This window comes from Pelodiscus sinensis, chromosome 20 (assembly GCF_049634645.1).
Source record: "Pelodiscus sinensis isolate JC-2024 chromosome 20, ASM4963464v1, whole genome shotgun sequence".
Classification (NCBI taxonomy): domain Eukaryota; kingdom Metazoa; phylum Chordata; order Testudines; family Trionychidae; genus Pelodiscus; species Pelodiscus sinensis.
The window spans coordinates 13563176-13580599 of record NC_134730.1 but is presented as its reverse complement, the minus strand read 5'-3'; the positions used below and the strand labels follow the sequence as shown (position 1 = coordinate 13580599).

Below are 17424 nucleotides of genomic sequence, written 5' to 3'. Positions count from 1 at the left end.
AGTGTAGACATACCCTTAGTCTGTAACTAGAAAAATGTAAAAACCAACAAATAGTCTAGTAGCACCTTAAAGATTAACAAAACATGTAGATCAGGGCTACGCAACTTTGGAAGCACATGCCAAGGGGCACAATTTAAGTGTGGTTGCATATACATGCAAATATATATGCAAATAGCTTTTTTCACACTGATGGGTATGAATACAAAGATTAAGGCAAGACTACACAACACACAGGCTCCACTTAAGTCAGTTCTGCTGATATTAATAAAATGCAATATTTACCCCATTTCCACCCATACGACAGCACTTTTAATGAGCAATAACAGTCCAGGAATTTAACTACTAAAACGCATATCAACAGAAGACCATTATATTGACTACTTTTTTGTTTTGGCTCCCACCCGTGGGCCACGTGTTGAGCCCTGCATAAACCCAAACTGCACTGCAGGCCACAAACAAACAGGCCATGGGCCGCATGCAGCCCATGAGCTATGTGTTGAGTAGCCCTGATGCAGATGGTATCATGAGCTTTTGTGAACATAGCCCACTTTTTCAGATGTCATCTGAAGAAGTGGATTATGCCCACGAAAGTTCATGATACCAGCGACATGTTTTGTTAGACTTTAAGGTGCTACTAGGCCATTCGTTGTTTTTTTTAAGGTTCCCTATTCACAGACAAACTCATCCCAGCTATATATAAATGGAGTGGTCAAATCATGATCTAGCTAGTGTAGCAGATGGGCACAAGGGGGTGCAATTGAGGTAGCCAGGCAGGAGAGGAAGCAGACTCAGCAGAGCACGGGACAAGTAGGAGCTAAAAAGTTGGGGAATGGGTGGACCATTGGCTCCCGCACTCCCCCAGGAACCTGGAAGTGTGGCTGTGCCAATGCACCACTGGGAATTCTCCATGTCATAGATCTGGCATTTTGTTCCATCCCTGAAGCAGTGGGGGGGGGAGAATGGAAGGGACATTGTAACTTCAGCCGTCATTATCTCCCTCCCAAAATGCTCCAACAACTCATGGACCCATCCACAGCTCACAGTAAAGCTACAATTAAGCCCCTGGTGTTCAAGAGAGAACAGAGAAGTGTGTGAGTGTTACATGCTCTCACCTTGTCCGTCTGGCTTCATCTCCCTGCAGCTACTCTGGTACAGCATGCTCACCCAGACGGTAGCACCGATGATGGACAGGAAGATGAGGCCCTTCAGTAAGAGCAGGAGCAGGAAAAGGATGATGAATCTGTGCAGCGGAAATACAGTTGAAACATTAAGATTTGACCAGATGCCTCCCAATAAAACATTCCAGGGGGGGCTTTCAGGCTGAAGACATGTCCAGAGTTTCACGGTAGAAGATGCAACACCCAGCCCAGCTCCCCTCCCTGACCTTATATGGAACCCCAGTATCCATCTAGGGGATTCATTCGGGCTGTTCTACAGTCTGATATGACAGGACCCAGATAGCCCCCGGCCAGATCTACTCTGCATCTAGAATGGCCATTTCCCTACGTACAGATTCAGCCCCGTGACACCTCAACTTTTGCTGAGAAAAGCAACGTTCCTTTTTCCATGGGATGTTATCACTCCTCTTTGGGCCTCAGGCTAGAGATCCTGTGCCAGCATTGGGAGAAGTTACCAGAGAGACACGGGGCAGGAGCGGTGGCACTCACCGTGTATCATTGACGACTGCGGTAGGGGAGAAGTTCAAGTCAGTGTTTAGGGAGGAAGGCGCATCTGGCTGCTTTGTCAGCCCTGCAGTTGGGATTGGGGAAGAAACAGCTGTAGATACAGACAGAAATCCAGTCTGCACTACAAATCCACCCCGCCCAAAATCTTTGGCACACGTCTGATCATTCATGAAGCTGTTGCTATCCTGTCCCAGAACCTTCTTGCTTAATCCTGGGCTACATCCACTTCCTAGCCTTTGTAGCTGGCCACCTGTAGCACTGGGCAGGGTGGCTTGTCCCACTCCTGAGGACTGAATGTTTAGTCCTGACTTGCATTCCTGTTCTGGGCAGGCCGTGTGGCATGTGTGCCCATCATTGCCAAATAATGAATGTGCATCTCCTCAGGTGTGCTACTGATAAGGCAGGTGTCTCCAAGCTGCAGTGTCAGCTTGGACAGCCTCACTCAATTGATTTCAGAGTCTTGTGATACACCCCAGCTCACTTACTGGAGCCACGTGGCTCTGTCTTCTTTTGATCCCGTGAGCAAAAATAAAGGTGTAAAAACACTGGGAATGTTCAGAATAAAAAACCGCCTCCATTCAGAAACCGATTAAAATCAAGTGACAAAAAATCACTCGCCTATCACAGCCATTGCAAACCACATGCAGTTACAATCAAAGAAAGGGACCTGTCAGAACAGCATTGACCTTTCATTGCCGTCAAAGTAAATAAATGGGTCTTCTCGAGCACATTTCAACAGCCCTAACTCTGAGCTCAAATGAAAACAATCTGCACACCAATAATCTCAGCATAGGGACACCCGATCCTTTGGAAGAGAAAACCTGCCCCCGCAGTGGATAAGGGGCCAGTTGCTCCCAGCACTTTTATTTGAGTGTCTTGAGCTACACTCCAGTTTTTCAGGGCAAGATTCTGGTTGGGAAGTGGCAAAGAAAAAAAAATCTCCAGCTCGAAACTTCATTGAGGTTCCTGCTCCTTTTGGCTGCACCCTTCTTCCACCCCCTTGAAATATTTGGGATACCTGGCTGTAGCCATTATGGAGTCTGGCAGTTCCCACTCCTCCTGCTGTTCCACCAATGGCCTTCTACACCCCAGACCCCAAATTCTCTTTCTTCTCACCCCTTCTTAGGTATTGTCCCTCCTCCTTTCCCCCTCGCCTGTCAGGGATGTGCTCCCGCCTAGTTCTGCCTTCCCTGGGGGATGTGCTGCACCTCCTTCTTAGGAGGAGCTGAGCCCAGAGGCCTCAGTAGTCGGAGGGATCAGCTGCTGTCCTGAGCGGGTGCTGTGGCACTTGATGGGGTCCAAGTGTTGCTGAGCAAAGGGCTCTGCAGAAAACACTGGAGGGGCTTGACAGCCGGTGTGCAGCATCCTCCTTCCGACCCTCGCAACTCCAGGCTGGGCCCCTGAGCAGAGTGGGCTGGGGGGTTGGCACCCCTGGGTTACAGCAGATCTGCCTGCCTCGACACCCTGTCACCTTCCTGCATCCCTGAGGCCCCTCTGGCTACACCCATCCCAGCAGCCCTGATACTGGTGGTGAAAGCGGTGGGATTTACCTGAGGAGACGATGACTTTCACAGAATTCCGGGGATCAGGATGGCCAGTCTTCAGCACCCCGCACTGGTAAGTGCCAGCGTCGGCCAGTGTCAGGTTCTCCATGGTCACAGTGAACACGCGCTGGGTGTGATTGTCTCGGATGGAGACTCTGCCCTGCTTCACCACAGCCTGTGACCCTGTGGTCTCAACTATGCGACCGTTGGAACAGTGCCAAGTTCTTCCTCCACACCAGAACTTCGGGAGAGCCTCAAAACCTCTGTTGTACTGACAACGCACCGTCACCAACCCCCCTGGCTGGCCACGCACTGCCCTGGGGCCTTTCACAACCAGCACTGCCTGGTAGCCTGTGAGAAACAGAAACAGTGAGACAGGGGGCATCCTTCCAGCTGCCAGCAGCAATGCCATGTCCCCAGTGTCCAGAGAGGCAGGTAATTGTGGGTGATGCTTCAGTGTCTAGGGAAGGATGGGTCAGTGTCTGCAGCATCTGGGTTTCCGTGGTTACCCGTCCAAAAACTTGACTTTTTAAACCTGTGCAAAGGGAACAAGAGCAGCTGACACTCCCCTCAGCCTGCCTGGGAGCAGGTGAAGGGGCCAGGGTGGCCGGCAATGTGAAGGGTGCGGGCTGCTCTGCTCTCAACAGGTTAATGAATCAGTGTGAAAGAGGGGCCTCTTGATTCTCATCGACACTCACGTGCGTCTTTGACCCACTCTGGCGGTGCAAAGAGGCTGAGAGGGGACGCCAGAGTGAATGATAGTTTTGACTAGTATGTTGTCCAGTCGGAACTTTTCCTGCAGCAAACATTCTGCTTCAACCAAGTATTTGGGTATTCTGATTGGGAATATTGAACACGACTAGTTCAATTTCAAACAGACTTTTCAAAATGAAACAGGGGTTTTCATTTTAACCCAAAATGTCAATTTGTTTTGGTTTTCCAGTTCAAGTTTATATTTTGGGAGCCTTCCCCCTTTTCTTCTCAACATGCCCAACATGCCATGTACTGGGAGAGCTCATCAATAGAAACCTAACTAGTTCAGCACTTTGAAAAAACACAGTTTGGAAGCGCTAACTAGTCTGATCTAACAGCTTTATTTCTATTTTAGAGTGCATCTGTCTGTGTGCAAGCCCGCTGTCTGTCTGACTGTGAGTCCATTTGTTCAAGAAATCCTCCTAAACGGAAAGAGCTAGGGCCACCAACTTTGGTATGCAGCTTCCTCTTACCCTAACTTAAAGCAAGCTCAGGGTTTGGTTATACCAGGAAAATGGGAAGTGCCAGGAATGGGACTGTTTTCCAGAACATGGAAAGAGAGGGGGTTGCTGTTCTGAGGGACATTGGATACTGCAGAGTGACTACTGGGGGCAGCAAGCACAGGGGAGAGCTATCCTGCAGCGCAGTGTTTCCCAATTTTATTAGGCCACGGAACCCCTAGGCCCATAGTACGATTTGTCAAGCAAAAAAAGCCCCACCACTGCTTTTCGTCAAGCAAAAAAAAAAAAACCCTCTGTCTCTTTAAGAAGAGGTGGGGGAGTGCTGGCTCCTCACAGAACCCTTACATTCGCTTCCAATTGGGAAACAGTGCTGCAAAGTGACCACTGGGCCAGCTGCACCACCAAGAGAGCAGTGAGCTGGGCTGACATATTGCCTGCCACTAGACTGGGTAAGTTGCCTCTCTGCCCCAAGTCCCCCCACCCCCTAGTCCTTGACTGCAGTGTCAGAGGTGGGGGGAGGGAGAAAGTCTTGCCAGATGGGCTGGATGGGGAAGTCTGGGAGAGAGAAAAGGTCCCTGCCAGCTGGGAGAACAAAGCCCCACCAGATGGGACCACCTTCCTTGAATCCCTCCTCACCCCATAACCCTCACTCTTGCACACCCCCAGCTTCCTGCCCTGCCCCCTCTACCCTCGTGGCTCTGCCCTGACTTCTTCATCCCCCACATCACCAGCCCCCTACCCTGAAGGACTTGAGCAACACCGGGTAAGTCTTCAAGTAATATCTATAAATGATAGTGTAGACAAGGGATTGGAAAAGAGCAACTCCGCTAGCCTGCAAAGTTTACTTCTGTCTTTTATTTTAAGCACAGGAGCCCTCTTGCTGGATTCACTGGGATTCAAGTTTAGAGAAAATCCATGGGATTAATTATGTTCTTAAAATGAAGCAAGTGCAAGTCTTTCCAGGATTAGGCCCTAAATTGGTATTTTTGGTTCACTTTTGCTACAATTATTATGTTATTATTTATTCTGTTTTAATGAGAAGACTTTGAATGTTGCTTGGAAGATACTTTGATGATCAGGCCATATCAGCAACTAAGTAGACAAGTGCTTGATGGTGTCCCTTACAGCAAGATTTCATTTTCCATGAAAATGGGCTTATATTATCCCAGCCTATTTTATATGCTCATCATCAGAGCTGGTCAAATAGTTTGCTGTGAATAACATTGTTATAGATGTTGGCTATTTTTCATCAAGTAGTGATTCATGAATAAGATTTCCCATTACTTACCTGTCTCTGCTGATAATATTCGCCCTTTCCACTAAAGTTATCCTGGCTTTATCAGAAACCAGAGAGAATGCTTTTATGCCAAATCCCTTCAGCAATTTTTGAGTTTAGTCATTTTAAAAAATACGTTTTTCCCATTTAAAATGATGTTGGTGCTATTTGGGGCTTTATGTCTAATTAAAAAATGACAGGTCTTTAACACTGGAAACTTTCAGGGGGCTTAACCCTTACGTCCCTTTTATTATGGGGAACCACACAAAAGAACCTTCTGCCCCATGAAGAAGGGGACTCAAGTCACCATTGCCGTGCATCTCCTGGAGTCATTTACACCTGTGCAAAGTGTGTGTAAAATGCTGCCATTATGAGGTTGCCGTATTTGACATCTGCTTTACATTAATGTAAATGGCTACACAAGGTGTAAGATATAGTGAATCAGGCCTTTCATTCCATGCAAGTGTGGTGGAAACTTTTGGAGTAAAGGCTGCCATTGCTTAACTGTTGCAGTGAGTCGATATCTTCTGAGGGTTGGAAATATAGAACTAGTCTACACTGAGAACAGGTCCATCCTGATGATTTATGGGGCAGGGCTTTATGCAGTGATGCTAACCTGGTGTCCCTATGCCTGATGGCAGCCAGAGAGGAGTTTTTATGGAGATGCGATTTTATAATCTTTAGCAACACACCAATGAAACGGTTTTAAAGCAAATTTTAAACTAACACAGTAAATTCAGAACCTGACAAGCTATCCCTGAGCTTGGCAGATGCCTGTTAAATGACTTCATTACCACTTAAATGGCTCTTTCACAGGTTCAATGTTCTGCTAACAGGTCTGTCAGGCTTTTAAACTTGTAAGTTAATTAGATCCTCTCCGAAGGAAACAGAGCCACAGAACAGGGATAGGAAGAAGCAGGTGGATGGACACTGAGACCCAGCAGTGCCCCAAATTTTCGAGTGCCCTACGAAGCTGCATATTGTATATGGATAAGGAAGGCCCTGACTGGAAACTTAGAGTGGGGTAACTGGGTCACTCAGGAGTATGAAAAATACACCCCCCTGAGAGCTGTAGCTTTGCTGACCTAATCCCCTGTGTCAACAGAACAAGTTTGACAGAACAATTCCTTCCTCAACCTAGTTATCACCTCTCAGGGAGATGGATTATCTGCACCAGTGAGAGAACCCCTCCTGGGTTGGCATAGGGGGCATGTGCACTGAAGAGCTACAGCAGTGCCGCTGTTGCAGGTTAAGTGTAGACATGTCCAAGTGCAATCAAATACCATGGCTACATCTACACCACGAGGTTTTTGTGGGCAAAACATATGCTAATGAGGGTCTCATTTGCATGAGTCGTGATCTCATTTGCATATTTTCTGCCGATCCATTTTTTCGCTGGGGTTTTTTTGGTAAAGGTTATGGACAGGTTACAGGCAATAAATAAAGATTCACAGCCCTGGACCTGTCCATGACATATACCTGTGATTAAATCTTGAAGTGTGATGAGGTGTATCGGGGGCTGCTGCTGGGTGAGGCACTGGGCCACTGATAGGAGGGTGCCTGGGTCTCTGGGCAGCAGGGGGCATGGCCTGTGGCTGCTGTAGGAATCTGTCTGTGGACGCTGCCAGGGACCACAAACCTTGGCTGCTCCAGCTGCCCAGGGGCCAAGGCTGCTCTAGCTGACTTGCCAGGGACTGCTGCTAGTGGCGGGGAGGGGTCACAAATGCGACTAATCCAGCCAGCTTCCCGTGGATCACAGCTGCTCCAGCCATGGGAACCGCTGCCCAGGGCCATGGACTGTGACTGTTCTGGCCATACCAGGACTAGTGTTGGGGGCCAACAGAACAGCGGCTGTTGTGGCTGTCTCTAGAGCCAGTTGTTCAGGTAGCTCTGGAGTCAGCCACATTGGCCCCTGCAGAAGTCATGGAGGTTGTGGAAAGTCCTGGAATCCCTGCCAGATATGGAGCCCTAGTCGGGGTCCTGCCTCCTCCAAATCAAGAGATTGGCTTAAAATTCATGAGGGTTTTTTTTTTTTAAATAAATGTGTGAGATTTTTTTCTTTGCCTTTGTATTTGGAGTCAGTAGGTTGCACTTGTGTAACCCTTTTGCCAGGCCAAGTTAGTAGCAGCAAGGGCCAGGTTAAGTACCTACGGGTCCTCCTCCCAATAAAGTAATGCAAAACCGGCTCGAGCCCCCACCCAGTGACCTGGGAAATCTTACACACACCCCTGGGTGCCTCAAAGAGGCAATACTTCCCCTCTTGCAAGCACAGAGTCTCAGTATAACAGAAAATCTTTAATAACATGAGGTAAACGACATCAGCATTAAATTGGGAAAACACCACAACTAGGGTTCATAGTCCAAACCATGAGCAAAGACCCACCCCAGCCAAGAATTACCCAAAGTCCAAAAGTCCAACACCCCAAAAGTCTCTTGAGTCCAGCAGCCCAAGAATCACCCAAAGTCCCAAGGTCCAACACCCAAAAAGTCTCTGTCCCAGGTCAGTACCGCCCCAGAGTTCAAAAGTTTATCTGCAGAGTTTTACCTCCCAACCTGGGTAGAAATGGGGGTGGAGGGGCAGGAGGGTGTTAAGGGGCACCCTACGTGGTCTGAGGCCAACGGTCCCACCTCTCCATGGGGTTCTGCTGCAGCCTTTAACGTGAGCCATTCCGCCAGTTCCTCCGCTCCAGCCGTCCCACAAACTGCTCTGCTCCGCCAGCTACTCCACTCCACTCCACTCCACTCCACTCCACTCCACTCCACTCCACCAGCTGTCCCGCAAACTGCTCTTCCAGCCATCCCATTCCACTCCAGGGCTATGTCTACACTGGCAGCTTCTTGCGTCAGAAATATGCAAATGAGGTTAAGTGTGGAATATCACCGAGCCTCATTTGCATACCTAATCAGCCACCATTTTTTGCAGAAGAGGCTCTTGTACCAGAAGGAGCATCTACACTGCACCTTCTTGCGCAAGAAAACCCCTCTTGCGCAATGCCGCTACGCTGATTATTTTCAGGAATAATGGCAATGTGCAAGAGGCTTTTTCTTGCGCAATAAGGGGCAGTGTAGACGCGCCTTCTGGTGCAAGAGCCTCTTCTGCAAAAAATGATGGCTCATTAGGTATGCAAATGAGGCTCAGCAATATTCCATGCTTAACCTCATTTGCATATTTCTGGCACAAGAAGCCGCCAGTGTAGCTATAGCCCAGCTGTCCCACAAACTGCTCTTCTCCACCAGCAATATAGCTTCAGGCTCCACACAGCACGTTCAACTTGTAGTGGGGGAGCCTCAGTGCTGGTACACCATTGGTCCAAAGTGAATTCAGGTTAGCAGCCTGTAACTTGACTCTTAATGGAATCAAAGTTAGCACTGATATTTCACAGTAGAAAGAGGAGGCAGTGGAGATGGTGTTTCAGGCCCTCGAAAGGGACCGACCCCCCGGACCCCTACCACCAGTTACAAATGCCTGTCCCCAGCCTCTCTCCCTTCACTGGGTTTGGAATCCGTGTCGCTTGTCTAGCGAGTGCTACTTAGTTGATGGCAAATCCCCCTGTCATAAAACAGTTCCACTGTCCTTGATTCACATAACCAGGGTAACAACTCTTTATTGTCCCTGCCTTGATAACAGAGAAACTGGAGATCCCACAGCATCCAAAGTGACCACTCGGGCTGCTGTGGGCTCATGCTAGGCAGGGTGGGTGTGCCTATGCAAACAAGATCAGCTCCTGAAGTTCTTTTGCACCACTCGCCACAATTCACCACCACATGTCAGGGTAGAGCTTATCCTGACTCTACACTTGGATCATGTTTTCAAGTTTTTACTCCACAGCTAGAAACATATTTTTAATGCAGGCTGAAACTCTTCGCCAATCACAGGTGCTTAGGAGCTGGAGTATTAAGAAAAAAAACACACAAAATATTGGTAGAATTGCAACAAAGCCACAAGAAATAGCCACACTGCAGCCCCCTAGTATAGACATGGTACACCACCGCAAATTATGCCTACAACAGGGGTTTGTCCCCTTGAGCTCATTCCTTGTGGCCCTCACCCTGAAGGCATGGTTTGATCTTTGATCTATATTGTGGTGGAGGCCTGTTCCCCAGATCAGAGGCTTTGTCTGATCAGTGACTGATCAGTTTTTCTCATCTCTTATCTTTTTAGGAACTTTCAGGTCCCCAAATGCCCCAGGCTAGCATGACACACCTCCCACAGAACCTATCCTCAGCATGATGCTGTCCTATAGTAAGTCTGAAAAGTTCCAAACTCTGCTCCCTGCTGCACATTTGCAAACATTCTTTGATAGATGCTCAGACTCTACATGTGTGTGCCCTGTAAGCTGGATGCTTGTTTTGACCACTCAGGAGAGATTCAAATGCCACCAAGTGATTACCAGATTGCCCACAACTAGGTTTGTGTTTCTCCTGGTGGTTCACATTCACACTTGCTTTGGAGCGCATAAAAATTTATTCAGCACAGGATGAAAAAAATCTGCATATGGGTGGAAAAGATTAGAGGAAATATTGCTCTACAGTGATGAAAGCCATTTTCTATAGATAGAAAACCCCAACGTGCTATAGAATTACATATAACTAGCACAGAGATGTGTCCCTGTGGTCAATGTTACAACACAACTTTTATTACAACTTCCTGTTTTCATATGCTCCTGGTTAGAGTTCATCTTGTAGGACCTTTATAAGAGTGGATGGGACCCAACATCCAGTATTTTGTCTCCAACAGTGGCCAGAGCCATGTGTTTTGGAGAAGGGCTACTCAACTTTGGAAGCCTCGGGGGCCACAGTGATACAGCACATGCTGAGGACCGCAACTGAAGTATGGTTGCATATACATGCAAATATATATGCAAATAGCTTCTTTCACATGGATGGGCATGAATACAAAGATTAAGGCAAGACTACATAACATGCAGGCCCCATTTAAGTCAGTTCTGCTGATATTAATAAAATGCAATATCTACCTGATTTCCACCCATAGGACAGCACTTTGAATTAGCAATGACAGTCCAGGAATTTAACTACTAAAATGCATATCAACGGAAGACCCTTACATTGACTCACCATTGTGGAGCGTGTTCCCAGTGGAGGCCATGTTCACAGGATCCCACCCGCGGGCTGCCTGTTGAGCCCCATGTAAACCCAAACTGCACCGTGGGACACAAACAAACAGGCTGCAGGCCTCACACAGCCCACGAGCCGCGAGCTGAGTAACCCTGCTTTAGAGAAAAGTGCAAGAAACCTGGCACATGCAGATGTGGGACAATCTGTTCTCTGCATAGGTCTTTTCCTGGTCTCTCATAGCTAGACATTGCCAGATCTGAAGCCCAGATGCATGTGGGTTAATTTCTCTTTCAGAATTTTTGTTGGTGCTAATTATAAGTGGACATATTCAATATCCACGTAAATATCCAATCCCTTCTGGAATATGGCTACATTCTTAGTCTCAATATTTGTTGCAAATAAATTGTGGTAGCAAAAGTTGGAAATTTTATCATAGAATAATTGTAATGAATATTGTTTTCTGTTAGTTGATCAGCTGTGCGAAGAACTTTCTGAAAAATTCTCCTTGTCAGCTGAAATTTTCCTTACTTTGTCTCCAGAGAAAACTCTCTCAGCAGACACAGATTCTGTGCTGAAATCTTTCCTGACCTGCCCACATTGTAAGTGCCATTTCCTGTGTGAGTTACTTAAAAACACGGCAAGACTATACCTGAGACTTTCAAGCTCAGGTGGTGAAGCTGGCAAAGCTTGTAATCTGTGCAAACCCAATAGTTGTGTTGTATTGGTGGTGATCTACAAAAAGCCCATGTCATTCTCACCTGGAAAGAGAATCCAAAGCAAAACAGGGAAAAGCCTCATGGTCCGGGTTCCCTCAGTGGGTGAATCTCTTCTCCAGAGAATCTGGGTTCTTCAATATATCAGTCAGGGACCCTCTTTCTTTTTGGAAGATGAAAAATAAAACCCCAAGATTCACTGTCTCACTCTATGGCGCCGAGTTTCCACATCTCTCGGTTGCCCCACTTCCCTTTGAAAAGGCAGCATTCACTGCGGAAAGAAGTTGCACAACGAACATTCTCCGGTGATTGGTGTTTGCTCCTTTTTTTCAAAGGAGAGGCACAGCTAAAGGAAATGTCACTATTGCACAGGATGAGAGAAAAGCGGGGCCACACTTCCCATCATGTGAAGGTTTCTGAAAGGTTTTACGGACTCATATGCTAAGACTTTGTCTCCACTGAGGTTTAGCGGCTGGCACAGCTACAGTGATTATAGCTGGACTGGTGCAAACCCCGTATTGCCAATTTCAGTCATTGAGAAGTCATATCATATTTTTAAATAACACATTTGGGGATCTTTATATTTATCTTCTGGTTTAGGACCTTTAGAGGGCACTTGGAGATGTTTTCAAACTTTTCTCCATATCCGTAAGGACTAGCACCGTATGTTTCTTTTAAAGCAAAGCACTGATTCTCTGTCAGTCACATGACTCCAGGAGGTGGGGGCTTAAAGACAAGTACCAAATATTATGACAGTTGTGATATAATCACAAGAGTTGGTGTCATACAAACACCTAGCATAGATTGGGTGCAGCAGTGCAAATTGTGTCCACACTTAGGGGTTCTGCTCCCTTACGTTTGTTCCCTGGGGTCTCTTCTCTGGACCTTTTGGATGAATTTAAGCACCTTCAGCAGCTGAGACCTGTACCCCAGAACAGAGTCCTCATCTCTTCAAAGCTGGGCTTTCTTTCCTAGCCCCACTCCCTTAGGGACCCTCCTGCCTCTGGGCTCATTCTAGGGCTTGAAAATTGTACCAGTCCTAGGCCTAGAATAACCAGATGTCCTGTTTTTAAAGGGACAGTCCCATATTTAAGCCTTCCTTCAGGTTTCCCTACTTTAAAAAAAGAATGGGCTAATTGTCCTGTGTTTTCTGCCTCTCTCCTCCCATCAGCACTAGTGGGTCCAGCTGCTGGTTGGATCCTTACTCGCCAGCTGCTCGCTCACTCACTCGCGCTGAGTCTTGGAGGTGGGGGGAGGTTAAGTGGCTAATGATGGGGTGAGTGCAAAGCTGGTGGCTGGGCACAGCTGCACTGTGCAGGGCCATCCACTATCCTTGCTGGCCCATCAGTGCAGTCCCTGCTATGTGCCTCCTCTTGGCCAGCAGGCCCCCTTTACTCCCTGTCCTGTTTCCAGCCTGCACTGGCCACTTGCTGCCATGGTTAGTGAGTGTGGACTGATGGGTGACTGGTTACACGTCACCTCTGCTGCCCCCTATAGGTGCTTTACACAATTCTTCTCGCAAGGTCCTCTCCCTGCTGTGCCCATTCACACACACACATCCCGCCCTGCTGCTCCTCCTCCACTCCCAGTGCTGTGCACACAACCAACTCCTGGGGTTGATTATATATAATTATCCCCCCCCCCCCCCCGCCAAAAAAAAATCCTCCAGCGTTTCCAAGAACTGGTGAGAGGCTGTGAATAAAGACACTTCTGAGCCCATAAGTGGTTTGCAGTGGACCTCCTCCCTTTAACTCCTGGTCCTCTAGAGTCTGTGGGGAGGGGAGAGGCTGAGGGGCTGGGGAGGGATGCAAGGCAGTGATGGGGTGGGATATGGGGATGAAGAGAATGGCCGACTCCCCAGGCCATGGTTAGGAGACGGGTGGTGTTGTCATATTGAAGCATCCAGTGGGAAGATTCGGCCTCGTGTGTGTGCTTCCAACCTGAAATCATCACAGAGTAGGAGGCAGAAAAACACCCTCACTGATAACCTGAGTCCTACTCTCCAGGGCTGAAATGGGAGATTCCTGATTTCTCAGCTGTTTTGTTTCCTTTCAAGGAGGCACATACACTATGTGCGGAGGCTTGTGAAGTGGCTGCTATTTTATCCCTTGTGGTTGCCTGGTTAGCTTCAGCCAATTGCAGCTGGTTTTTATAAAGTAATGACTAAATCCATGGGCCTGATAGCACCAGGGCTGTGGGAAGTCATGGGACCGGACACACAAAGCACGTAGGGAACTTTTTAATGTTGCTTTTTTTGCTGGTTTCCCTTCAACTCAAACTGGCACATTGGAGGAATGGAGCTGTGCTGCTGCTATTTGATTCATCTGCCACCCTACCCCAGGGCAGTGTGTGCTGGGCACAGGCTGCTGGGTAGAGAATGCAGTGACCCGGCTTGAGATGGTGAGCTGTCAGCTGGAATAGAGGTTATGAGGTGCCAGGATAGAAAAGGCTGTAAGGATTATCGCAAATACTCGTGCAAGGGAGGATCTCGATTAACTTGTGTCCCATGTGCAGCAATCAACAGTCCAAAGGTGAAGTAAAGAAGGACGGAGACACAGTCAGACACAATCACACTTCCTGTATATTAATAGTGACCACAAAGAAACTCAGACGAGGAGACTTTCGCCCTTCCTCTCATGCGATGGAGAACTCTGGATGGGATGAGATGCATGTCCTTGCTGTGTCTCTTCCCAAGCAGGTAATGGGCTATAGTAGGGCAGGCAAGAGAGAGGTGTAAAGAAAGGCACACATGGTTCTGCGAGACCCTAGAAGTGAGCCAGCCAAGTCAGCAATCCTCCAGGGTGCAGTGGGTTCCTTATACTGTACATCTCCCCGCTTCATGCCAGAGACAGCTGAAAAGCCCAGTGAGGACTGGCTGCAGCAACGGGTGGCCCCTCTGAACATGCTGGGGAAATTATCCTGCCCATAATCAGCTGGCTGTCCTCTGCTGCTTTGCTTTCTTTGATTGTAGGCTTGTCCTTTCCCTAGTCCTTCTTGAATCGAGGAGGCCTAGTCCGAATTACCTAGTCAGTGCCACGTGTAGCCGCGCGGCACGGAGTCCGCACTAGCGGACATTTAAAAATGGCGGCGCCCGGCTTTATGCAAATGAAGCCCGGAAAATTCAAATCCCGGGCTTCATTTGCAACTCCGGTTGCCTACATAACCACCCTAGTTTGAACTAGGGTGGTAGTGTAGACATACCCTCACATCTTCAGGTGCACAGGCCTGGCTTGGTTTACCACAATTGGCTTAACAATTTTTTATTTAAGAAGTACTAATCATCTTTAACTCCAAATAAAAATGAGAGACCAACTGCCTAACACTACAAAACTACTAATATTAAAAACTTGAGTTTTACTATTATTGTCCATTGGTTTTTCCTAGGTTGATGGGACCCTCAGATAACCGGAATTTTTAGATAACCGGAACACCCTAATCCCTGAGTGTGCCAGATAACACAGGTTTTACTGTACCAGGGTAGCTGCATCCCCACCAGGGGGCACACTGACACAACAATGTTTTTTCTTGGCTTAGTTAACACAGAAGTTTTATGGGCATAGCTATCCTGGTTAGGGGTACAGTTTGTTGCAACACAGCTATGCCAGTAAAAACCCTAGTGCAGATGAAGTTGCAGCATCATAAGAGTGCTTATATACGTATGGCTTATGCTCGTTCCCTGATCCTGAAACTATATTGCTGTGTGCACTTGTATAGCAATGGCATTGCTTCTACACTAGGAGGGCCTTTCCAGTTTGACTGTATCCGTGTATTTAAACAGGCAAACTTTCATTTGCATAGTTACATTGGTACAGAAACTAGAGGTTGATCAGCCCCAATTTTCTTGAGCAGCCAGATCATCCTCTTCTGGGTTATCAGCTTAGTCACTACTTTCCTCAGGGGCAGCTCCAGAATTGTCATTACAACCTTGGATTTGTAATGCCTCAGGCCAGGTCTACACTTACCCTGAAATTGAGGCTCCAGAGATCAATCTCCTGGGGTTTGATTTAGTGGATCTAGTAAGGACCCACTAAATCGACTGCTGAGGGAGTCCCCATCAACCTTGGTACTCCACTAGGTCATGGAGAGTAAAGGAAGTCGATGAGGAGCATTGCCAGCAGATCCAGAGATGTCATTATTCCCCTTTATTCGGCTTTGGTGAGGCCACATCTGGAGTACTGTGTCCAGTTCTGGGCCCCCCACTACAAAAAGGATGCGGAAGCATTGGAGAGGGTCCAGCGGAGGGCAACCAAAATGATTAGGGGTCTGGAGCATATGACCTACAAGGAGAGGCTGAGGGACTTGGGTCTGTTTAGTCTGCAGAAGCGAAGAGTAAGGGGGGACTTGATAGCAGCCTTCAACTTCCTGAAGGGAGGTTCCAAAGAGGATGGAGAGAGGTTGTTCTCAGTAGTGACAGATGGCAGAACAAGGAGCAATGGTCTCAAGTTGTGGTGGGAGAGGTCCAGATTGGATATTAGGAAAAACTATTTTACTAGGAGGGTAGTGAAGCATTGGAATGGGTTACCTAGGGAAGTAGTGGAGTCTCCATCCCTAGAGGTGTTTAAATCTCGGCTTGACAAAACCCTGGCCGGGTTGATTTAGATGGGATTGGTCCTGCCTAGAGCGGAGGGCTGGACTTGACGACCTTCTGAGGTCTCTTCCAGTTCTATGATTCTATGATAAGGGGATGGTTGGATGAAATAACATGATCTTGGTAACTAATTGACCATTCATTATAGGGAACTTTCTGGGTGTCTGGCTGGTGAGTCTTACCCACATGCTCAGGGTTTAGCTGATCGCCATATTTGGGGTCAGGAAGGAATTTTCCTCCAGGGTAGATTGGCAGAGGCCCTGGAGGTTTTTCGCCTTCCTCTGTAGCATTGGGCACAGATCACAGCTGAAGGACTCTCTGCATGTTGGGGCCTTCAAAGTATTTGAAGGCTTCAATATCTGAGACATAGGTGAGAGGATTATTCTAAGAGGGGTGGGCGAGATTCTGTGGCCTGCACTGTGCAGGGGGTCAGACTAGATGATCATAATGGTCCCTTCTGACCTTAAAGTCTATGAGTCTATGAGTCTATGAGACCTCCCAAAATGCGGATACCACAGAAATTCGACTTAAGATGTGTCAACTTCATCTTTACTATTCTTGTAATTAGAGTTGTGGATCTTCGGTTGATGTTCTCCAGTTGTGAAGACTTGGCCTCAATCCTAGCTCTGCAGAATGGAAGGGAAGTCCTTCTGCCTTCATCGGTGCCAGTCTGCGAGCTCTCTAGAGAGCGGGGCTTTTCAAAACTAAGAATAGGACCAGCACATCTTTTGCTGGGAGTTTCCACCCACCGGGCTAACTTTGTTTTCATCTATCTCAGGCTCCATGCTCGAGCCCCTGTGCGTGACCGGCCAGGCACTTCCTGCGTTTGTGTGCGGAGGCGTTACGTTTCTTTCTGAATCTGCTGCTGAGCTCTGACTGTGTCCCCTTGAATTGCTCCTCACTCGGCTGTGGAAGCTGAGGCGGTGAAACTACAATTGCTTCTCCGCCGCAATCAGTCACTGGAAGTTCCACTGTTGTATCTGTTTGGGGGCATCTCCCTCCCTGGCTCTTCTTCGTGGAATGAGCCCCTGAAGGGCAGTGAGAACTGCTGCTTAGTAGCAACTCCTGGGTGTCAGCTTCTGCAGCCCTCTGTGAGACACCAGGCATGCTTGCCTTAGGAAGTGGTTGCAAACAGGGCTGTCTTGAGGGGTGTGCAGGGCCTAAGGCAACCCCCCTCTCAGTGCCCCACACACGGGACCCTCTGAGCAACCCACCCTACAGGCCCTGCCTCAACTCCATCCCTGCCCTGCCCCCACCATGCCCCTTCCTGCTCCTGCTCCGCCCCCTTTCCCCAAACCAGGAGATTACTGGGGGCCAAGCGCAAGGTG

General features: G+C 48.1%; 1 protein-coding gene across 6 annotated transcripts in view; it reads right to left on the bottom strand.

Moving 5' to 3' along the window:
- Positions 1–11891, bottom strand: part of LOC102456325 (CMRF35-like molecule 5) — a 139986-nt gene extending 128095 nt beyond the window's left edge. For all 6 annotated transcript variants that reach the window (XM_075903735.1, XM_075903734.1, XM_075903733.1 and 3 more), the window contains exons 1-4: positions 11554–11891; positions 3236–3580; positions 1668–1749; positions 1113–1240 (exon numbers count right to left, since the gene is read on the bottom strand). In XM_075903735.1, coding sequence (XP_075759850.1) covers positions 1113–1240; positions 1668–1749; positions 3236–3580; positions 11554–11593 — 595 coding nt within the window. In that variant the 5' untranslated portion in view covers positions 11594–11891. The remainder of the gene's footprint in view (positions 1–1112; positions 1241–1667; positions 1750–3235; positions 3581–11553) is intronic.
- Between the last annotated feature and the right edge of the window lie 5533 nt (positions 11892–17424).